The following is a 23,968-nucleotide window of genomic DNA, read 5'->3' as shown; positions in this document are numbered from 1 at the left end:
GCTTAAAGGTTTAGTGCTAATGGTCCTAAATGGCTAGCTAAAATGATCACACCTGTCTGTGTGTCATTTAGATGAAGACAATTTTTTCTGTAGAAATACACATCCTAAAATATTTGTGTGACATTGGATTATCATTTGAAAGATGCATTGTACTTGTATAAAATAAAGCCTAACGGACACATAATGCAAAAAGGGACCTAAAATCAAATCCTGAGGTACTCCATAATTGATTGAGGCATTGGAGAAAGAGAAGCTTTATTAGCTATTAGTCAACAACCTAGCCAACCTTATCCTTTAGACAGTTTTTATTAAAAGGCTGTGATTAATACAGATGATCAAGTGATTATGATGCAACGTGCAACATAACGTATAAACAAGTTATTTGCTATTTATTACTGTACAAGTATGTGATTCTGCAGATACCTGACATACTTTTTATCTGGCATATTATATAAAAATGTGTCATTTTAATGATTCAATTAAACCTGTCCTCATAATTATTGTTGATGTCACACATTATTCCATATAACAGTCTTAAAAACAGCTGTTCCATAACACAATAACAAGAGCGGGAAAGGAAAGTTCTCCTTAATTACAGCTCAAAAGCCAGGGCTATGTTTTATAAGCTCTTTTGTGTGTGTGTGTGTGTGTGTGTGTGTGTGTGTGTGTGTGTGTGTGTGTGTGTGTGTGTGTGTGTCCGCACGCGCGCGCTTGTGGCAATAACACACAGAGGTCTGACGTCCGTATCAGCCAGGTGAAGGTGAAAGGTGACGGACAACAACAGAGTCACCAGTTGCTAAGCGACATTTAACCGTCTTCCCTCACTTCCACTTATTGACTATGTTTGTGTCCTTCCCCAGTTTAATTTTATGCAACGCCGAGTGTAATTTTTTAGGAAAATTAAAAATTTTTGGAAGGTCTTTTTCTTCACACTGATACCCACTTTAGTCTCTTTACTGAGCTCTAATTGCCTGCTTTAAACCCTCAAGTGAGCCTGTGTTCAATGAGCACCACTTGTTTGTGAACGCACCGTGCAGTGCCTTTTCAAAAGAACAACAGTACATACAAAAGAGCATGCACGCACACAGCCATGCACATTCAACGCATTCATGTACAAGTGTAAACTTCTACCGTAGCGCAAATGATCTCCTTTATTTGCTGCTTCTCTGAAGATTTACTGGCAGACAATCTAAGTGAGGTCAGCTTTTTGGAAATGCTTTGGCAGCTAATTGGCGTCGACTGCTGATTGGCAAAACACCACCTTTCCTTATTCGTTTGGCTGTTTAGTCTGTAATAGACTTGGCCTGTGCGCTCTTTGCACCTGTCCTGCATTAATGCACAATGAAAGAGTGCACAGACAGAATGAAAAAAAAAGGAGTCAGAGGAGAGGAGGAAAAGGCAATAACTCCCCTCCGCCCCACCTCCTCTTTATACTGCATGCCAGATTTTGTCTGTCACAGCAGAAAAAGTGCTTCTTTTACACCCGTGCTATCCCCACTGTGTTACCCTTTCATGCCCTCATCACACCGTTAAAGCTCAAGAGTGTCTGTGCCTGACTTTAATGCGTGTTTCAGTGCATTGAGATGCTACATGAGGACAATGTGTTTTTTGCCATGTTTTTCATACCTCTATTTCTGATAAGTAACCTTATTTCCCTGCTGTCATCCACGTCTCCCCCTTCCTCCTTTAACCTTCACACACTCCCCACAATGTGTGAAATCCAGTAATTGTTTTTCTTTTTTTTGTCTTACATCATGTTTAAATCTGTTTTGAATGAAACCACATGTACATAGATTTTTTTTCTTTATCCCAGAGTTGAAAGAAAATAATTCTGCTGGTTGTACATATAGCTTATCCATATATGAACTTGTATCTATGTTGGTCATAACACACCTCACAATTTGGTTATGTAAATTTAGTGCCAGGGAGCACTGAGCAGAAGTGTGTGAAGGAGTATGGAGGTCAAGAAGACGGGTGGTTGTGTAGTGCGTCATGCTGGAGATTTGAATCTGAAATAAATTTTTTGTTGTTGCCATTTTATACTTTTAAATAGCCTAATACCTGAATTGTGTCTGGTTATAAAAACACATAACTGATTGTTGGTCTCATGATGTACTCAAAGCACCATTAACAAATTAAAAAAAAAAAAAAAATCTCATCGCCGATCATTTTGTAGCTGACAGCTGGTCTCCCACCCCCTCATATGCCAATCAACAACATCCGCTCCCACTGGGCTGGTACTTTTGCTGCTGGGTCTTTTCTACTCTAAATCAACACACCAAGGCTCATTCACACATTCATAAAGATCTTTATTTTGTACCCTTAAGTGCTTTCTGACTATCATGCACACACTTAGACTGCAGTCGATGGATTGGGAGAAATTTTGGGGTTCAGTATCTTGCCCGTGGACACTTAAGCACAATTACTACAGGGGCTAGGGATCAAACCACCAACCTTCCAGTTAGTAGACGACCCAATCTACCTCCTGAGCTGCTGTAAATTTATTATCATGCTCCGTAAAGTTAGGAGTTGTCATCAAATTTCGCTGACATTTTCATTTTGTGTGTTCTGTTTGTGCATCCCTTTAGATTATTATGGTTTCTTGTGTTTTTAGCTATCCTTTAAAGCTTCAAATCTCAGTCTCATTCAACAAGTGATTTTATTATGCTTCAGTTACATACCTGCTGTACCTTGTGGTTAATATATTAATAGCAGAAAAATTCCTCTGGATGAAAAGCTTCATTCTCCTAAAATCCAAATTTGAAAGTGTACCTTTGATATTCTGTCAAGCCTCGCTGTGACCGCTTCCTCACATATCTCCTCCATCTCATCTCTTTCTTATAGCATCAAGCTGTCGTGCCTCGTTCCCTCCATCTTGTCACCCATGTGAACTCTTGCCCCAGTCATATGTTGCCTCTCAACCCCCCTCCCACACAGTGCCCCTTAGCGCCATCCCCCCGCTCTCCCTCTTTGCCCCAGCGCTCATTCCTTCCACTTCACCCACTTTGCCATTTCTCCACCTGCCCATTTCTCATCCCTGGCTCATCCTCCATGACGTGAGTACAGTCTGGATAGTATCAGAGCATCAGCACGTGTCTCCTTTGTTTTGATGGACACATGGGCAGTAAACACTTCCTCTGTTTGTAGCTTCGTTCTTTCTTTGTTCATTTCTCACGGGAGATTTCAACCCATGAACAACAACTTAAATGAGGCCTTTTCTTTCTTTTCTTCTTCTTTCCTGCAGTCTGAGTCTTCGTGCATCCAGGGAATGTCAAAATAAGGAGCGCTTGTTGGAGCAAAGGTTTCGTGCAGCCCTTAGAGACTTCCAGCAGTGGCTGGTCAATGCCAAAATCAGCACTGCCAAATGCTTTGATGTGCCACAGACTGTCACAGAGGCCTCCTCTGCTTTGCAAAGGATTCAGGTAAGGGATATAATTTGCAAAACCCTTATGTACAGCTAAAAAAAATTTATTCTTCCTGTGTGTGTGTGTGTGTGTGTGTATGCGCGTGTGTTTTTTAAGGGGACATATAACTGTAGTAAAATTGAAGTTCATTGTCTTCTTTGCACAGGTGTTTTTCCAAGACAGACTTACCTGATGCAGGAATTAATCACAGATTTAATCACATTTTTGTCATATTATTCCAGGGCAGACTGAAGTAATACCAGCATATCAAGCAGTTTTTTGGGGATGGAAACGTAACTAAATATTACTGTAGTCAAGTCTTTTGAGAAATAACATTTTCAATAACTTGTTTTGTGCTCATTCATATTGATGTCTCAGAGCTGCCAGCCAGTGTGGCCGTATGATATTTTTTCTACAGGCAGATTGCTTCTGTGAGTGTCTGTTGATAGTAGAGGTAGGGAGTGTCATTTATTCACTTACATAAACCAGACTTTTCCTGCCTCTCGGGGTGATATTAACAAGCTTCTTGTCATAAAAGCCATTTGTCTGCTCCTTGAGAAGCTGCAACCTTGCATCAGTTTGAGTCCACTTAAATCCACTCTTGCTAATTACAGACTGGTTCTCGCTTTTTATTTTGTTTCCATAGAGGCAGGCTAAGCAACAATATGGTACTACAAAGAAAAGCAAAAGATGTAGTAGTTAAACAATCAATCCTCTTTCATTGGATATTTGCTCAAAGGGAAGCGTGTGTGAACATGCCCACTGTTGAGTGTCTGCTGGTGGGCTTGTTGGAGTGATGGGACCTGCAGTAGCCTGGATAAGCTAGAAATGGGCTCATAGCCAAAAGGGATAAGAGAAAGCTCCACAGTGGGGTCTCTCAGCCTTTCTCTTCAAAATATCTGTGTGTCTCTCTTTCTGAGAAGTCTCTGAGATTCTGGCAGGTCTGGCAGCCTCTTCAGAGCACCGCAGGGTTCTGGCTAATAGTCAGCTGCTTGTCTGTGAAGGTGGACATCCCCACATCCATGCACCGCATTACTATCAAGCAATGTGCTATTATTTCTAAACTCTGCATTCTCAGACCATATTTTGGAGCTCTTAGATGATCGACGAAGCAGTGAATCAACAGTTAGGTGGTCAGGGAGAGTGAGTTCAAAATGGCAAAGCAACGTGTGGTTATTTGACAAAATAATTTGCTGGAAATCCTCTGCAGGGGTTTAGCAAAGTCTGCTCCTTTAGAAGTTTCTAGTTTTTTGGATGAGAGGGATTTTCATACTTTCTGACTATCGGAGGGGAGAGAGGCAATCATGTTTTATTTATTATTGACTTGGTGAGGAATGTGGAACAATGTTTCCACATGGCTGACCTCCAGGAGGGCTAGCGTGGGAGGGGCTGGGGTATCCATTGTGTCATGCTTAATTGGTGGTATACAGTTACACTGGCAGGGTGAGAAAGACAGCAAGTGTGGAAAAGAAAAAGAGCGAGCAAGTAAATGAATGTAGAACACAGAGAGCGAAACGGTGAGAGACGCAGACTTTCTTTTCTTGTGTGTGCCTTTTACTTTACCAAGTGTGTGTGTGTGTGTGTTTGTGTGTTTTGAGGAGGCTGAAGCTAGATAGTGTGTGTAAGTGATGTGCTGACTGCACAGATGGTGGAGTGGTCCCTGCTGCGCTACTGTCATCGACTCAGCTCAGAGGGAGGGGTGTCTGTGTGTGTGCATGCTGCATATGCGTGTTTATCCTAATATGTGTGTGTACATTGCCGGTGGGTGTGTATGAAGGCGCTTTGTAAAAAAGAAAAAAAAAAGCAGACACATTTCAGGCTCATTGACTTCCCTTATCTGTTATTGCGTCTGTGGGTCAGGCCACTTCTTCATATGCATGTAGAATTAGTAATGACTTCATCTAATGTAATTACTGCTTTTCACAATGTAGGGTCACATTCTGGGACCTTGAGAGAAAATTTGTTGACAATGTAGAGAATGGCTTTGTTACCCGTCAGGCACTGCAGCAAAAGGCAAAAAAAGAAGAAGTTTGGGATAGTCATTCAGTCTTTTTTTCCCCTCCTTTCACACCCTTCTCCCTTTGTGTGCGTGCTTCAGTTAAATAGTCACTGCTCCTTTGTCTTTGTCTGTGTACTGTATCCCCTTAGGAGTTCTTGAGTGACAGGGAGAATGGCCAGGCCAGGCTTAGTACAGTAGGAGCCAGTGGGGAGCTGCTGATGGCTGTAGTGTCCAAGGACAGGGTGGAGGGAATCAAGGCCAAGGTGGCAAATGCGAGAGAAGACTGGAAGAGCCTGATGAATAACCTGCAAATGAGAGAAGATGCTCTCAAGGTTGGTGCATTGTTTTCCGTGCTTAGCAGATGGCTGCAAAATTACATCAATGTGTATTTAATGTGCAAGAAAGCAAGCAATCATTAGTTTCATTTTTTTTATCAGAGTGCTCACTTTCTCTGATATTTGTACAGTTTGTGCAAATTCAGAACCTCAAAAGGTGTATTTAACAAGTTATTTCCCATTTGCAGAACCTGCAGGCCCAGATGACAGAGTTTGAGGCCAGTGCTGAACCTCTGCAGGAATGGCTGAACAGCACAGAGGTCAGAGTTCAGGAGAGCAGTGCTCGCCTACATGACCTTCCAGCCAAGAAGCAGGAGCTCAGCAAACTACAGGTACTGTGAAGCCCACAGTCGTGCTCATGATTCTCCCTGGACATTACAGTCCTCTTACAATGACATTACTTCTGCGGTTATTGTGGCTGATGAAGGGTCAATCTGTTAGTCCACCCCTGTAGCAGTACATCAGGACATTTTAATCAATACTGTAGGGTCCATTTACTGTTAAATTGCATTACGTTAGTGAGGCTGCCCCTTTTACATTTCTCTTCTCAGCTGCTCTCACTGATGTTTTCTAATTTCCTCTCTTCACTCAAATAAACCTTGTCATTACACCGCAAATTGAATATTAAGTAGATTTTCCAAGGATACTAAATAGTCAGCTCTCCATCAGATATGGATCCCTGAAGTACAATTTCAATTCACTGGGGAGAAGAGAAGGACCTAATTACATTTTTCGAGCACCACTGGATCAAAATAGAGCTGCGTCTTGACACAATAGTCAGAAGAAAAGTCCAGAAATCTAATTAATTCTCCTTCTGTCAAAGCTGAAGCACTGCGTGGCTAAAAGGCCTTTTTCAGGATGCGATAACAGCCTCTGCCACGTCTGGCAGAGACAAAAAGGGAAGACAGGCATGAAGCGTTAAAAAAGATAAAACTGACAAAGGGAAAAAAAAAAAATCAAACCCATCTCAAAGCTCTGCTCGTATCATTGTTGCTATTTTTATATTTATTCTGTCCCCCGCTGTAGCACTTCTCGTCATTGCCTTTTGTCTGGGCCCTGCAAGCAATTACATTTCTTCCCACAGCACCTGAAGTACAATAAAACACACAGGCTTCAGTCTCTGAACTCATGTAGGGAAAATCCTCCTTACCCTTTAACATGTATACAATCCGTCTTTGGATTACGTTATCAGCCGTGTCTCCTGTGCCTCTTCTTTGCTGTGGTGTCTAACCTAATAACAGCATTTATATGTAAAAGTGAACATCAGGAGAAATACTGCTGATGCTCGTGTTCCTCTGTTTTTATCCATGTATTTTGATGTGCTCTAGTGTGTACTTGTGACATGTTAATCCCGTATCCCTCCTCCTCTGCGCTTCTCGTGCCTCGTGTCTCCGCTGTCATGAAAAATGTTATGTTTTCTGTTGTTTCATTTTCACCTCTAATGGTGCTCACACACAACCATACTTTCCAACCCATCACTTTTTCTGTACCCTGCGCTCACCAACATCCAATTGCTCCGTCTCTGTTTTTCCACCACTTGCCTGCTTCACATCGGCTTAGTGTGTGCTGGAGGAGATGGCGTGTCAGGAGGTAGAGCTGGGCAGGCTGAGGGAAAGAGCTCATCGACTCTGGGAGGGACAAGCAGCCGGAAAGGGCTTCGTCCACAGAGTATCTCAGCTGTCAGCACAATACCTAGCCCTCAGCAACTTAACCAAGGTAACACCGCTCACGCCTTGTAACCTTATTCCCTGCCTTTCCTCTCTTTATGCTCTGCTTCTATCACAGACTGCTACAGTGTGCTGAAATGTGCCTTGCTTAACCCATGTGCTCTTGATAAACACTAAAGAGCTTTCTGTCCAGCTGTGGTGTTCGCTGTTTTGTTGTATGATCTGCCGTGTCATGGACTGCTGCCCCCTTGCACATTAGTCATGTCTCCAAGGGAAGACCTGGTTCCCAGAGTAATTTACCTGAGCTCAGTAATCTCTCTTACCTCTAAAACGCCCTTGTGCTTGCAGTCTCATCAGCATAAAAGGGCCAAGACTGTGCAGCGTACCTTTATCCACTAAAGCACTTCTGAAATGTCACAGCTGAAATGTGTCACTGCTTGAGAAGCTGACCTTTGTGGAGCTCTCATTAAAGTGGTCGCACTCGTATGATTAATTTGATACATCACAGAACAAAATATTACGCTGACCACAGAGCACCATTCTGTTACCTCGGGACAATGAGAGTACCCCGGCGATGATGAATGGGATTTATTTACTTTGCTGGCCAGCCAGTGAAGTGCTATTTTTAGGTCCTCTTCCCTCCTAGACGTGGAAACAGGAATGAAAACACTTCAAAAATTGCCACCAGTTATTGAAGCTTTTACTTTCTGCGCTTTGCAGATCCACAGATGTTGCAGATGTATGAGTGATGACTGAAAACACAATGCATTTTTTTTTCTTGTGCTATAACATGTGGGTGGGAGAGTCTCTAGAGATGTCTATCTGGGAAAACAAGGCAGTAATTTCAAACACGAACACAGAAAAATATGAAGAAACTGTTGTTGTTCACTGGAAACACGTGTAATGTTAAACTCTTTGGTAAGGAAAGACTTGAGGAGTATATTCACATTACTCTACTTTAATATCTAACAGGACAAGGCATCCAGGATTGAGCGCATTGTAGGGGAACACCGCCTTTTCTCTGAAGGACTGAAAGAGCTCCAGGACTGGGTGTGTGAGGCTCAGCGGGTCCTCAACACCTGCATCTCCACCACTACAGACAAGGGCTTGTTGGAGGACCGGATGTTACAACTTGAAGTAAGGAAGGAAGACATGGATGGAGTTCTTTAAAGGGATACACAAAAAGTCCATTCATGCACATTTTCCTAGCAAGACTTTTCTTTGCTGGCTGCTAGGAACAAAAATGAGTATTCCCCATTAAGTTGGCGTGTGGTTGCTGTAGCTTGATTAAATTTGTTGCGGAGAGCTGTACAGATTGCTGTGGTCCCCTGCATGTTGCACACAAGATACCAAATTACCAGCAAACAGCTGCAACCAGCAACCAAGCAGCAGTGTAATTTAAAAAAAACAATAAGCCGTGAAAGTAAAAGTTATGCCTTACCGTTGAAACCAAGACAAGGTTCTCCATTTCTTGTTTGCGTCACAGGCTTCACAATTTCACAGCCACCTACCAAGAAGTTGTAGAGTGCTGGCAGATAAGTCAGTTTCCATGCAAGAAACGGAGGATTGCAGCAATCTGTTAGTGAACAAAGCAATCACAAGAAGGTTATCAGTCAGCACCCTCTTTACAAGTGATTTCACCCAGCGACAGCAGGAAACCTCCAGACTACCGACTAGAATAGAGACTGGTGTTGCCCTGTTGCCGACCAGTCTCTAGGCCTGTGTGACTGAGCCCTACGTGGGCTAAATCACTGTAACTGAGATATTGTGTTTAAAATTTTCAGAAGTAAACATTACACAGGCTTATTTTACAAACCATGCAACTGCAGATTTCTGACTTGACACAAGTTTTATCTGTAGATATGTTGCATCTATTTTAATGGTTTAGAAAGAAACAGGGCGAGGTGCATTTGACCCTTTAGAGAGTTATTTTCTGTCTGTGTGTTCACCTCTATCTGTAGGCCTTACTAACTGCCCGTCAGGAGAGGGAGATCCAGCTAAAAATGCTCTTGACGCGGGGAGAGGCAGTCCAGAGGAACACTTCAGCTGAGGGAGTCCCGGTGATTCGCAAACAGATCCAAGACCTCAAAGACTCGTGGGACTCACTGCTGTCTGCCTCAATCCAGTGTAAAAGGTGAGCATGGGGCAATTAATCTGTCAGTCTTTGATAAATGGGACTGGGAACTGCCTAGTTTCCCTTGATGGATTTCTGCTAGTTGAAAAGTTAAAGGGATTATTAGATTTAGCTGTTCAGAATCTTGTTTGTTCCCTCTGTGCTAACTTTGCCTTATTTATGGTCACAGTCAGCTGGAAGGTGCTCTGTCGCAGTGGACCAGCTATCAAGAGGACGTGGGTCAGTTTATGCAGTGGATGGATCGGGTTGAAGAGACGCTTAGCTGCTCAGACAGACAGTACTCTGAGATGAGAGACAAGACTGCTAACCTGGGAAAGACCAAGGTATCAAATGCCACTGTAGACTATCCAAACTCTGTATTTAGATTAGCCTGACTGTAATTTTAATTTAATTAATATTTTAGCCATTTATCCGCTTTAGATTCATGCAGTTACATTTATACCTCAGAGCATCCCAGTTGCAATGATCTATGGGTTCTCCTTTCTTTCCAGCTTCTCTATGAGGAAGTACTGAGTCATAGCAGTCCTCTGGAGACCATTGCCACAAAGGGTTCCAATATGGCTGAACACTACACGACACAGCAGGAGGTGCAGCAGCTGCAGTGTAGATACAACTCCCTCAAAGAAAAGGCTAAGGTGCTTACCCAGAACATACGGCTTCATTTTTTCCTCTGCGGGCATTTGAATAATAACCGAATAGTTTGAGTGTATTTCTTTAAAAGCTTGCTTCATGCTTTTTCAGAAATTAATTATTATTAATTATATTCCCCAAAATACTGAAGGGCATGAACTTGTTGAAAATTTTACTGACTTGCCTAATAATTATTGTAAAATCATTACACATATTTCTCTTTGAGCTTCAAGTCTGTAATCAGAAAACATTTTAATTGATAGACATTAATCTCTCCAACTTTTAATTTTACATTATTCAAATTTCAAATGTCCCTGTAATACTGAGCAAATGAACTGCTTTCATCCATTAATGTTTGCGTCTTGTTACCTCTTTTGTTTTTTGCAGAATGCAGTCAGCAAGGCCAAGGAGCTGGTGCTGGTGCATCAGGAGTATCAAAGGGGGTTACATGTGTTTGAGGACTGGCTGGAGAAGGAGCAGGCCTCTCTGGCCTCATTGTCCCATCCAGAGGGAAACGTGGATACACTTGAGAATACACTGCAGCAGCTACAGGTAGAAACACTGTGGAGTTTTATGTCAACTCTATATGGTTATGATCAGAGAAGAGAATAGCTGCAAACTTTTAACCCTGCCTACGCATAGTCGTATTTTTCAAAAGTAAAGCACCTAACACCTAACCCTTTCTAAATGTTTTAAGTCTTCAGTGACCTCCAGTATTTACTTTGTTCTTGACTCTTCATTTTCTTCACAGAACCTGCAGGAGCACTGTTCAAATGGCCAAGCCTTACTCTCCGCTGTGCTCACCAGCAGAGAGAGAGTAATCCCCTGGGGTATACCTCAGATCGAGGACCGAGCCCTGGACACCGCTCAGCGAGAGTGGGCGGCTTATCAGAGCCGTCTAAAGGAGACTCAAGGCCAGCTGCACTCAATGCTGACCCGACTGAGGCAGATGGGACATAAATTCCTGAGCCTGGCACAGTGGCTGGAGGAGATGGAGAGGGTAGCTAATATCAGAAGTAATCGGAGGTCAGACGCAACCACCAAGCAGATTCAGCTGAAGAAACTCCAGGTGAGAAAGAGGCCTGATTGCTGCAGTCCATATAAGATACAGGCCCGTGATATTTCATGCAACTGTCAACACTGTAAAGCTCAAAAGGGAACAACATACTGTCTTATTAGAAGAATTTCTTTTTGGGGGCCAGGATGTAGAGACTTCAGGAAGCTACTTCCCCCAGCCAGGAAATTGTTTAGCGATACCCATCCATCTATTTTCTTCTGCTAATCCAATTCAGGGTCGCTGGAGGGGCTGGAGCCCATCCCAGCCACCATATGGAATACCATAGTTTAATAATATTTCAACAAATGTTTTTTTTTATTTCACTGGTCACTTCAGTCAGAGGTACCTTCTGGTTATACTGAAAACCAAACAGAAGAATATCAAGCTCACAGTTTCGTGATTTACATTTCAGGACACAGAAGAAGCAAACTAACCTAAAAACACAGCCACACATGCTGTAAGCTGTGAAGCATTGTGTCACTTTATACTACAGCGCATCACTTTGTCATGTTTCAAATAAAACAGCAGTATTTCCCATACTTGGTCTCCTCCCTCTGGAGCATGCTTCCTGCCACTGTCAGGATGCCAGAGAGTCTCAGTATTTTCCTTCCTTGCATTTACACACACACACACACACACACACACACACACACACACACACACACACACACACACACACACACACACACACACAGACACACACACATGTTGGGGATTCATATCTTGTGGGGACATCTAATTGACATAATGCTTTCCCTAGCCACTTACCCTAACCATCAAAAAAGAATGTCTAAACCTAACTCTTACCCTAAACCTGACCTTAACCCAATTGCAACCCTGACACTAAGTGTCCACTAACTCCATTTTTGAGTCTCAAAAATGCCTTCAAAGTTGTGGGGACTGGGATTTTGGTCCCCATAAGGGCTGTCGGTCCCCACTAGTGTAGTAAAATTCCAATTTTTGGTCCCCATACACACACACACCCTTCTGTCCTTCTAGGCCCTATATTGTTTTGCTTGTAATGCGTTTTCTGACACCTGGCTTTTAAATGAACTTTGCTGACATATAAATCATCTATAGCTTTGGCAGTATGTAAGTAAAATATTAAAACTTATGTGTCCCTTGTGATCAGGGGTGTCTGGAGGCAGTGCTCACACGGCAGAGCGAAGTCGATGGACTTTCATCTTTAGCCCAGGAGGTTCTGGAGGAAACTTACATCAGCAGTCGTATCAGTGTTACGGCCACTCAGCTCACTGCCCGCTACCACTCCCTGCTGCTCAACATACAGGTTTGGCGCTCTTGATTATCTGCAGTTTAATATAATAATATTGCCTTTATATTCAGTTAATGGTGCTTTGCATTTTCAGAGATCCTTTATCTATTTAACAGTGAGCCACATGAGGGGTTTGTTATGGTGTTTTCAGCGTTTGTGGTGTTGCTAACCCAGTTGTTCCTCTGTTGCTCCAAATGTACTCAGGAACAGTGTGATGTCACAGTTGTTTGTTTGTTTTTATTTAACACCATTTCACAAACACAGTCCCCTCAAGATGTTTTATATTGTAATGTAAAGGCCCTACATTCCTGCATGTATTTATATTTCTGCCTTTGGGCGCACTTTGCCAGTTCATGCATTTCTCCACTCACAGATTCTGCTTCCATCTCGGTTTCACCTGATTTACCCCGACCACTTAAGCTCCCAGCACGGCAGCCATGAAATCAGAAGTCATAATAGTCAAAGAAGTTCTTTGCAGTGAACTAAAACTGAGCATCAGAAGCAACCATTGTCTGTGCTTCCATTCAGATGTTTATTACTCTGGGTTTATTATTATCACTACCTTTCCTGTTCAAGCAGAGTTTGATCCAATCAGCATTCTGTCTACACATAGCTTCATTACCGCTGCAGAAGTATAAATCACAAATTTCTCACCTGTTCCTGTTTTCCTTATTTGTTCAATATTCATAAAGGCTCAATTTCAGTTGCTCTTTTCTCAGAGCCACCATGCCTGGTGACTGTATCTGTTACATTGCTTACCTCTAATTCTCCATTGTCATCACAGCTTTTTAAAACACTTCACCAGATTTTCTTACCTGCTTCTTTGGATCCACCCTATTGCCTACACTGCCAGCCTTGACATGTAAATGTGTAAACAAGACCTAGGTGTCATTGTGAGTTTAATAAATAAAAAGAATTAAAAACAAGCTGGCTGCAGGTTAAAAAAAAATTTTGCGTTACCATCTCAATCATATATTTTAGAAAATGTGAATTTTTCATGCATTGCCTCTGGGGTCTCTTCCCACAGTGTGTTTTTCACACATGATTGTTCTCCCTCACTGTGGAATTTACTCCTGGGAGAGTTTTGACTTTGTTTCTGTAACACCCCATTGAAGTAGCTTTGAGAGTTATCCGTGTTACCCCTGCCGGGGTTGTTCTGTATACTCAGATCCAGCCTCTCTATTTGTCTTCTCCTCTGGGTTGAGGGGGGGGGGACTAAAGGAAAATCAATGGGGCTCTGCTGGTCTGGAGCTAAAGCTGTAATTAAACGCTACAGAAAGCAATCTCACACCCTGCACCAGGAGTGGAAAAGCTTTGCCTGCACTGCATTGATTTTTTTTTACACCTTCAGTAACACATCTGAGTGTGCGTATGTGCGCATTTGTCCCCCTTTACTCCCTCACTTTTGTTTCTCCACCTCCGTACAGCCCACACCCTTCCTTTCCTGCTAAAATTGTCTCACATATGCATATACTTTACAGTCGTGCCTACACACATATGCAAACACATAACATCCCTCTCAAACTGTGGATGCCTGTAATTATACCGTGTGAAGTGTGGGCCATATGGGCTTGAGGTGGGAAGCTGTTACCTCTGGCTAGTCAGAAAAGGTGTGCACTCAGCACTATCAGCTAATTGGAGCTCCTCACCACAGGATTTGCAAGTTGAGTGAATAATGTGTCAAAACCTGCAAGAAACCCTCTCCATCCTCACGGTGTTATCGACTCAGAATATCAGTCAAGTGGATAATGCGTCAAAAGCATAAAAACCCACTCCTCCTTGTAGTGAAGCTATTGACACTGAGCAGATGAAAGAGTAGAGGGGAAACGGATATTTTCTGTTTTGATGGCTGATCAGAGAGCTTGTGGTCCTTGGTGACTAATGTTAGACTGCTGCTGGGGCAAAAATCACACCTTCAAAAGGAAAGGATACAGGCAGTGTTTTCTAGATTTACCCCAAAGAAATATAATGTTAGACTTTGAAGAGTCTCACCAATAATTCTGACTTATGAAACACGAAATCTGTTTTGTTTGTTTTTTTTGTCATTTATCCTCAATTTATATTTGACCTACAGCAGTCGACTTAATATTTCCGGGAAGGACTAATGTCGTTTACGAAAGAAAGGGAGGTTTAAGACATTTATATGACGAAAATGGGTGGTTTTAGCCTGTTGCTTTCCATGTATAATTCAACTTTTTGGGATATAGATTAGATGTTCCAATACGATGCTTTCATAAGGTTTTAAGTTAATAAAGACTAAAAAACAGGTAATTAAAAGCCATCCATAATTCACCTTTTGTGGATATAGGGTAGATGCTGTGGTTAAAAAAAAAAGAAAGAAGAAGAAACATACTTTAACATAACGTTATAGGTGCATGAATGGAAAAAATTGGTATTTTTAGCCCATTGCTAGGCAACATGATGGATATCATAGTATCTGATTTCGATAAGTCCCTTCAGGGGCTTCAGATCTATGTGTGTGCCAAGTTTGGTTGCTCATCTCCTGATCGTCTAGACAGAGTTTTCAGGCAGACAGAGCTTTTATGTATCATAGTAAGATATTTATCCTCCTTAAAAATCCAAACTTAACATTTCTGGAACTTTTTTCTTCTGACCTTCGATTTAATCTACTTTCAGGACACCATCAAACAGCTACAAGAGGAGCTGAGGAGCATTGAAGAGACAGAGAATCTTTGCAAGTCCTTCACCGAGTGGCTTGGCTCGACTCTGAAAAGCTTCACAGCATTAACTGACACTTCTGAACCTCTAGACCAGGCGGCCATGGAGAAGAAGATGAAAAAACTAGAGGTATGTTTATTTAGTTTCACTGTTACATTTCTAAACCTCCACGGTTTAGACCCAAAGTGATGCATTTGGATAGAAGGTGCAGCGGTGCACCTAATGCACCTCCCTGAACTGTTTATGTCAAAGAATTTGAGCACAAACTCATATGAATCCAATTTCACAAGCCAGCAAACAAATCCTTTGTGCAGTTTTCTTTGGCAGCTGCAAAATGGCCGGTAAAATATGCATAGACTTCCTGTAAAACTTGAAAAGCGTTCATTGTTCGTATAATATTTGGACAGCGCTCTCACCTAAGAGAAAAGGACTGCAGCACTTTCTCTTATGTTCATTTCATCAAATTGGCTTTTGAGGGAGGTAGCCCTGCTCAGAAATGCACACACTGTAAAAAGAGAATCACCACTATAGTTTGCCTGGCATAGTTCAAATCGAGTGTGTAGAGGATTGGGTGAGAATGTGTGTATCGATCGGCTCTTTATGAAGACAAAGCGGGTGCTGCTTTAGAGGAAGCGTGGTAGCAGGGGGAGACCTCCCACTGTGTGTAAGAGGATGAAGAAGCGCCGGTGTCAGGAGCCTGCTGGCACAGACACTGTAATTGATGCAGTGCCCTTACTGCTTCAATACACACACACACACACACACACACACTTCTCTCCTCAAACACTCGTTTCATATCATAAAACCCATCCAAAGTGCTAACTAACAAGCTGCAGCAAACCCATGAGTCCTCGCGCATTTTTTTTACTTCTCCATCGCTATATCTCATTTCTCTTTGTCTTCTTCACATACATCCAGAACAGCCTTAACACACACAAACACCCGCACACCAAACATAGATGTTTACAATAGATCATCTGGTGCAGTCTTTGCAGTAATCCGTGTCTGGGATCGATGCTCTGTCTCTGCGTATGCACTGAAGACATGCTGCCACCACATGTGTCCTTCCAGCACTGCATATAACACGCGAGCGCTTGCTCATCTCCTGCAGTGAGAGCTACAGGGCTGTTCAGTGAGCAGGGATGATTATGCATCGACACAAAGACCAGTAATCAATAGCTGTGTCAAGGGCCATTAGCTGGATTTGGACTTTATTTGATACTGTCAAAGTGTGAGTCATACAGTAATGATGGACTACCTCAGTTGTAAATGTGCTGTGAATTCATTGTACATATCGTGATCATGTAGAATGTAACATATAATTTAATTTGTCCCCTTCAGCTGAAGTGTCTCTGTAGTTTTCTTTGACAAGATTTATTTTGAAATGACTGGCTCGTACAAACATGTAAACAAGGCAAAATGCAAAATAGAAAAGGGTTGGTTCTCATTAATAAGCACCCCCCCCCCTCCTTTCTCCTCCCTCCATAATTTTTAATTTCACTCGCATTTCATAAATGTTCAAGGTCATATCCTCCCCAGAGTCCCTGATGGTTTCTGATGCACACAGAGTTTTTTCCCCAAAGGTAAAGGTAAATCGCCCCATTTTTTAATTCCATATTTGTAACTGGGAATAATGAATGCATTTAGTTTAGCACAGAAATTGACATATGCTTCTTAATTAATTTGAACAAAATTTCGAGCTATGCAGAATTAAACATGCTCCTTCTGTTCTGTGGTTTCGCTGCTTTTCATGCACTGACGGCAGAGACTGCTAAACTGCTTAAAGGGTCATTTTTGTAATGTCCTTCCCCTTCTAGTAGGTAATGTAACTGCTAAACATGGTTGGCAGATCCATAGTAGATGCAGTGCAGTAGATAAAAGAGCCCAGGCACTGATGCAGAATCACCAGTTACAGCAGGTGGACAAGGAACTTGACTGGGATAATTGGGTTGACGTGCTATAAGACAGCTACAGCAGAAAGGGCATGATGTCTTTAAGACCTGATATACATTGTTCACAAGACTGTACTGCCTTGTGCTATATGGAAGCCGTAGAATTATTAAATTATATGAGCCTATGCAAGTTTAAAACCTTACGCTGATAACTTATTTGATGCAAAGACAGATTGTGAGCACCAAATTCTGATCATTCTCTTAAGTGAAGTCACTGATTATTTCAGATTCTGGAAGAACAAAATCTTGCAACCGCCGCTGCTGCTAAGATGGAAAACTGATATCAGGTGTGAGATGAAGAGGCGATAATGAGTTTTTCAGCACTAAATCTAAAGTGCTGTAACTGCAATTACTGCAGATTTCTTCTTTTAGCTCTTGGTAAACACAGAGAACTATATGAAATTGAAATGTAGTCAGTGTCGCTCATTAAAGCCATAAAGCGTGAACGCCATTACTCGAGTGACGAGCGAGCCTGGAGCATCACATTAAGCGGGAAGCATGGACGTGTGCAGACAGACGCGGCTCTTGTTATATTATATTACCAACAGCCATAGCTGGAGATCGGGGATTGCTGAAGTGAGAGGCTACTTTCTACACAAGCAATAACAGACTGATGATGAAAGCTAGATGGCATCCCATAGAGTGGAGGTGTGAGAGTGTGTGTGTGTGGCATGTTATGGTTGCCCTGGAAACCCTGCAGCTACTTGTGCCTGTTAAGGGCCTGTTATAATTGGGTCCTCCTTTCATATTATTCACTGTGGTTTCTCCCCAACATGACCTCCCAGTCCTCTCCACATCGCACCATGCAGGTGTCAGCCTACCCAATGAGTTCAAAGCTTTTCAAATGCATTGTAAGGCTTGTCTGGGTGACTGGAGGTGAAGGACAAGGGAATCAGTGATCTTGTGTTGAATGCCAGCCTCAAAGTCAGTGAAGCTATGATATAAATCTATTTTAGCCAAGAGGATGATTTACTCTTTTCTTTCATTCAGTAGTGTGTAAACTGCCTTGGCTGAAGGTCAGTTAGTAACAAGCAATGGTGATAACACAGTAGCAGGACCCATGGTGAGCTCTATTCATGCTTTCTCTTTCTCCCAGAGTCTCCAGTCTGAGCTCCAGCACGGTCACAGCTTCCTGAAATCACTTAGGGAGCGAGCAGAACAGGCGGCAGGCTTCCTGAATGAATCTGCAGCTGAAAGTTTAGGAGGAGAAGTAGAGGCGCGTCTTTCCCAGCTGGAGGAGTTAGCCGGAGGCCTCAGGCAGGAGCGCAGCTTCCTTGAGCGGGCATTACTGCTAGCTAAGGAGTTCCAGGACCGGTACAAGGCTCAGGCTCAGTGGCTGGTGGAAACCAAGGCTTTGCTTCGTACGCCAGTGGAGCCCAAGGCTGAGCTGTATCAACGCAGAGCACAGCTGACTAAGTATAAGGTATAGTATAAAAAAAGTGAGGGGGACATCTGGATTAATTTTACACTAAGTGATTTTTTTCTCTTTGGCGAATTCAACAAGACTAATATTAGCATAATGAACCACATGAGTGACCTTGCATGTCTGAAAATTAACTTTAAAAGTAGATTTGCTTTAAATAACTGCTGACCATTTTCCAGAGTCATAATGACAGATGCTTATGGGCCGCTTTAACAGCAGTTGGCATTAATAAGTAAACGCTATTAATAGTAAACTAGATTAAAAAAAAGCTTAACATCTAACGCCACATAGCATACCCTATTGTGCGGAAGATACTGAAGATAAAGCTTGTCTGTTTGTGTGTTTTAGGCTCTGTTGCAGATGGTTCAGTCCCATGATGGAGCCATCAAGTCAGTGCTGGAAAAGGGCGACGCTCTACTTTCCTCTGTCCACTACCCCTCCATTCGAGATAAAATAAGCAAACTACAAAAGGACTACACTGGACTTTGTAATACTGCCTTGGTGAGAAGCTGTACACAGATGACAGTAGTTCTTTTTGAAAAAGAGGACAAACTAATGTACTTTCCATGCAGGCAGAGCAGCAACTTTGGAATCAGCTTCACATAAATTAAGTGCATGTACATGCATGTGGATGTTTCTAAAAAAAGTTGTGTAAAACTAGCTTCTGATAAAAAACAAAACAAAACAAAACACTGTTGCTTCTCAGTGTCAAAGAAGCTTTCCTGCCCAGCTGTTGCATATGCATTGTCATCAGTATAGTTTGTCTGTGAACTGTGTGGCCCAGGCTCATGTGGAGAATTTGGAAGGCCAGGTGAAGGAACAGGAAGCTTACCACAACGAACTCCAGGAAGTGGAGCGCTGGTTGCTGCAGATGTCCAGCAGGATGGTGACCCCTGATCCCAGTATTAGCGGCAGCCTGGAGGCAGCCACTCAACAGCTGGCCAGACACAAGGTACCCAAATAAAATATTTCACTTTTGCTGTTTTTGGCCATATTGGTTGTATTTAATGACAAATCGCCTTAATTGGGGTACAAAAATTATCCCCTGTGGCCTGTACTACTACTTGATGTTTGTTTTATTTGATGTTAGTGTCATCATCATTTGAAAGGGTTTTGTTGCATATAGGATGCCAGGGTTACTGTCTTCTCAATAAATTTTACTTATGCCTCTTTTACACATGGGTACATATAGGGGAATTTATATATATATATATATATATATATATATATATATAATTCCCTTCTTACCCCAGCGGGCAGTCTTTATCCTTGAAGCTTGGGTCCTCTGCCAGAGGCCTGGGAGCTTGAGGTTCCTAGGTCTGCGCTCTTCTGATTATTTCTCCAGCTTCTCGTGTTCCTTCTTCCTGATATTGCTGTCATTCGGAACCGCTACATCGATCACTACGGCCGTCTTCTTCTGTTTGTCTACCACCACTATGTCCGGTTGGTTAGCCACCACCATTTTGTCCGTCTGTATCTGGAAGTCCCACAGGATCTTAGCTCGGTCATTCTCCACCACCCTTGGGGGCATCTCCCATTTTGACCTCGGGACTTCCAGGTTATACTCGGCACAGATGTTCCTGTACACTATGCCGGCCACTTGGTTGTGGCGTTCCATGTATGCCTTGCCTGCTAGCATCTTGCACCCTGCTGTTATGTGCTGGATTGTCTCTGGGGCATCTTTACACAGCCTGCACCTGGGGTCTTGCCTGGTGTGATAGACCCCAGCCTCTATGGATCTTGTGCTCAGAGCTTGTTCTTGTGCTGCCATGATTAGTGCCTCTGTGCTGTCTTTCAGTCCAGCTTTGTCCAGCCACTGGTAGGATTTCTGGATATCAGCCACCCCCTCTATCTGCCGGTGGTACATACCGTGCAGGGGCCTGTCCTTCCATGATGGTTCCTCGTCTCCCTCCTCTTTCTTGGGTTTCTGCTACCTGAGGTATTCACTGAGCACTCGGTCAGTTGGGGCCATCTTCCCAATGTATTCTTGGATGTTCGTTGTCTCATCCTGGACTGTGGTGCTGACACTCACCAGTCCCCGGCCCCCTTCCTTCCGCTTAGCGTACAGCCTCAGGGTGCTGGACTTGGGGTGAAACCCTCCATGCATGGTAAGGAGCTTTCTTGTCTTTATGTCAGTGGCTTCTATCTCCTCCTTTGGCCAGCCTATTACCCCAGCAGGGTACCTGATCACGGGCAGGGCGTACGTGTTGATGGCCCGGATCTTGTTCTTACCATTCAGCTGACTCCTCAGGACTTGCCTGACCCTCTGCAGGTACTTGGTGGTTGCAGCTTTTCTAGCGGCCTCTTCATGGTTCCCATTTGCCTGCGGGATCCCCAGGTACTTGTAACTGTCCTCTATGTCTGCAATGTTGCCTTCTGGTAGTTCAATCCCCTCAGTTTTGACTACCTTCCCTCTCTTTGTTACCATCCGACTACACTTCTCCAGTCCGAACGACATTCCAATGTCATTGCTGTATAGCCTGGTAGTGTGGATCAGTGAATCGATGTCTCGTTCACTCTTGGCATACAGCTTGATGTCATCCATGTACAGGAGGTGGCTGACAACTGCTCCGTTCCGTAGTCGGTATCCGTAGCCAGTCTTGTTAATGATCTCACTGAGGGGGTTCAGGCCTATGCAGAACAGCAGTGGGGACAGAGCATCTCCTTGGTAGATCCCGCACTTGATGGTGACTTGTGCTATGGGCTTGGAGTTGGCCTCTAGTGTTGTACGCCACATCCCCATTGAGTTCCTGATGAAGGCTCTTAGGGTCCCATTGATCTTGTACAATTCTAGGCATTCCAGTATCCAGCTGTGGGCATCTGGACAGAGATCTCAGACGTTGTTCCTGGGATCTGCTCAAGCCGCTTGCCTAGCTTGGAAATCACTGCACCTAGTGCTCCAATTACCACTGGGACCACTGCTGCTTTCCCCCCTACACATCTGGTCCCTTCTGGGGATCCTTGGGGTTCCCCGGATGGGACTAGTCCCTTCTGGGAATCCTTGTCGGATCAGGAACGTCCGGCTATCCCAGTGTCTCCCATCGATATACTGCTCAGACCTCATTTTGCTGGGCATAAGTGATTGGCATGGTGTTTGGGTTTGGCAATAATAGTGAATTTTACGACAATTAATTTGGAAAAATATCAGACTTTTGCTTTGGACATGAAACCATAAGTAATATATTAATAATGAAATGTTTTCTTTTAGTAGGTTCAGTCTAAATGTTTAACAGATGCTGGATTTAGTCATCATTTAATCCAGACAGTTTAATAGCTCTTTGTGGTCACTCTGCTCAAATCACAAATGTACAAGCTCATCTGCTATTATATCTCCACTGGAGATTCTCTCATAAAATCCTACGTGGTTACTTTATCCTCCACAGGCCATCATGGAGGAAATTGCAGGGTTTGAGGATCGCTTGGCAGGCCTGAAAGAGCGAGGAGACCACCTGATGGAAGGCTGCAGTGACCGTGTGCAGAGCAGGCTGAGACAGCAGGTCCAGGCACACCAGCAAGGCACCAGAGACAGCTACTCTGCCATCTGCAGCACAGCGCAGAGAGTGAGTGAGGAGGAGGAGGAGATGGAGAGATGGAGGGAGGGAGGGAACGTGGAGGAGAAGGGAGGGAGTTGTGGGAAGCTGAGAAAGACAGATAGTCTGTCTGTCTATGGAGCAGTGAAATGGTTAATACACATTCATGAAGTAATTCTTGGATGTCCTTTGGACGAGACGTGCATGCACAGAAACGCATGGTTTAGATATCAGTTCCGTTAATATTCCAACAGATTAGACAGCAACTTAATCCTAAATCATTCTGACACTTAAACCCATCTCTTAAGACAGCCCTTTACTGCCAGCGTAGAGGGCACAACCAATTAGGGCTGCCAAAGTGGAGCTCAACAGCAGCCGTATGCGGACAGACCCCACCGGCCAAAATCACTAACTCAATCTCGCCATATTAATCTCCGTGTATCCCCTGTCAGCTCCACTTTTTCATGCTTGAGCCAAAAATGATCACACACCACCATTCAGCGAATCTGGCGAGTCCCCATAATCCAGCCCCACTCTGTCATTTTGGCATCGTCTGTTCTGTCATCATAGCTCACCTCCCAAGACACTACCTCCACCACCACTCACACATCCAATCTGGCATTGTGTGATCCAGCCACACTTTACCACTACACTGCTGGCTTCTCTACAACTGTGCCTCAAGTGTTACGATGGCTGCCAACTGTGTCCCAGCGCAGCACAGCTCTAATATCCTGCCTGCCACTTGCCACCATGCCAGCCTTCTAGCCTTTGCCAAATACATTGGGCATTTTGCCAGTAGTTGCCCCCCGTTATTCCTCTCTTTCGGGTTCTCATATTAACACTGTCAATCAGACCTTGCTGTTCCGCTCTCCCCTGGAAGGCATGGACGCCTCCACATTCAACACCTGTTAAATATAACAATGAAAAACTGCCTAATCATTTGGGTTTTAATCTGTCATTGTGTTTGGCCATAGGTTTTGACTTCAAAGCATTGTAGCACTGTGTCGTCTACCAACAGTTCGTTGTTTTCACTCCGTGTTCTTGCATGTGTTTATTCTGCTACTGTTGGTAAAACAGAAAACATTTAAATGGTTTGCCATGCAGAGGTGCGTCAATAAGAGCACTTATATTTAGCTTCTTCTGTATTACAGGTGTATCAGAGTCTGGATCATGAGTTACAGAGACATGTGAGTCTGCAGGACACACTGCAGCAGTGCCAGACGTGGTTGAACTCTGTGTCAGAAGAGCCAGAGCCTCCTACACATCCTTCTTTCAGCCTCGAGGAGGCTTTACAGCAGGTTAGTAACCATATATACATAAAGTAAGTAATAGTATACATAAAATATATCGATGCTAATTTTGTCGTGAGAGAGGATGTAGTGAGGATATAATATGCCCAACCAGTAAAATCAATAAAATTAATAGACAGCTATATACAAACAGGTGAAGCAGGAGCGGGCTCTGCAGGAGCAGGCTGGCACTTACCTCCAGCTTGTGTGCGCCACGTGTGACCTGTGTGAGCCGAGGGTGAGGGAGACCGCAGCAGCTATCCAACAGGTCAAACTGCAGGTCAGTACACTTTAAGAAGCTTTTAAGCAAAAGAGTATAAGTTTCAGCATGCATGTTTATAGCTCATATACCCATCGTGAAATGACTGCACTTTATTTTTGTGTCTAGATTGAGGAGCGTATGCTGCTTTGTGAAGAGGTAGCCGACAGCTGGAGAGACATCGAGGAGCAGAAGGCAGATCTGGAGACCCAGCTAATAGAGACAGAGCAGCAGCTTCAGAACCTCACCAGGAGACCTGCAGAGCTGGAGCCTAAGATTGCACAGAACCAGCTGGACAAGGCCCAGGTTAGATTTTACTATTTTACTTTTTTTTACA

At 43.4% G+C, this 23,968-nt stretch overlaps 1 protein-coding gene across 5 annotated transcripts in view; it reads left to right on the top strand.

Moving 5' to 3' along the window:
- syne1a (spectrin repeat containing, nuclear envelope 1a) overlaps positions 1-23,968 on the top strand; it is a 123,410-nt gene that overhangs the window by 50,456 nt on the left and 48,986 nt on the right. For 4 of the 5 annotated variants that reach the window (XM_040017770.1, XM_040017772.1, XM_040017771.1 and 1 more), the window contains 19 exons: positions 3,245-3,422; positions 5,553-5,735; positions 5,927-6,070; positions 7,299-7,454; positions 8,378-8,542; positions 9,367-9,539; positions 9,709-9,862; positions 10,031-10,174; positions 10,557-10,721; positions 10,921-11,238; positions 12,359-12,514; positions 15,137-15,307; positions 18,227-18,553; positions 18,902-19,054; positions 19,338-19,505; positions 21,937-22,113; positions 23,235-23,381; positions 23,527-23,652; positions 23,761-23,937. In XM_040017770.1, coding sequence (XP_039873704.1) covers positions 3,245-3,422; positions 5,553-5,735; positions 5,927-6,070; positions 7,299-7,454; positions 8,378-8,542; positions 9,367-9,539; positions 9,709-9,862; positions 10,031-10,174; positions 10,557-10,721; positions 10,921-11,238; positions 12,359-12,514; positions 15,137-15,307; positions 18,227-18,553; positions 18,902-19,054; positions 19,338-19,505; positions 21,937-22,113; positions 23,235-23,381; positions 23,527-23,652; positions 23,761-23,937 — 3,382 coding nt within the window. The remainder of the gene's footprint in view (positions 1-3,244; positions 3,423-5,552; positions 5,736-5,926; positions 6,071-7,298; positions 7,455-8,377; positions 8,543-9,366; positions 9,540-9,708; positions 9,863-10,030; positions 10,175-10,556; positions 10,722-10,920; positions 11,239-12,358; positions 12,515-15,136; positions 15,308-18,226; positions 18,554-18,901; positions 19,055-19,337; positions 19,506-21,936; positions 22,114-23,234; positions 23,382-23,526; positions 23,653-23,760; positions 23,938-23,968) is intronic. The other variant, XM_040017773.1, reaches the window with a different exon arrangement.

This window comes from Simochromis diagramma, unplaced genomic scaffold (genome assembly GCF_900408965.1).
Source record: "Simochromis diagramma unplaced genomic scaffold, fSimDia1.1 OVJJ01000802.1, whole genome shotgun sequence".
NCBI classification, from domain to species: domain Eukaryota; kingdom Metazoa; phylum Chordata; class Actinopteri; order Cichliformes; family Cichlidae; genus Simochromis; species Simochromis diagramma.
This window is presented reverse-complemented; position numbering and strand designations above follow the sequence as displayed.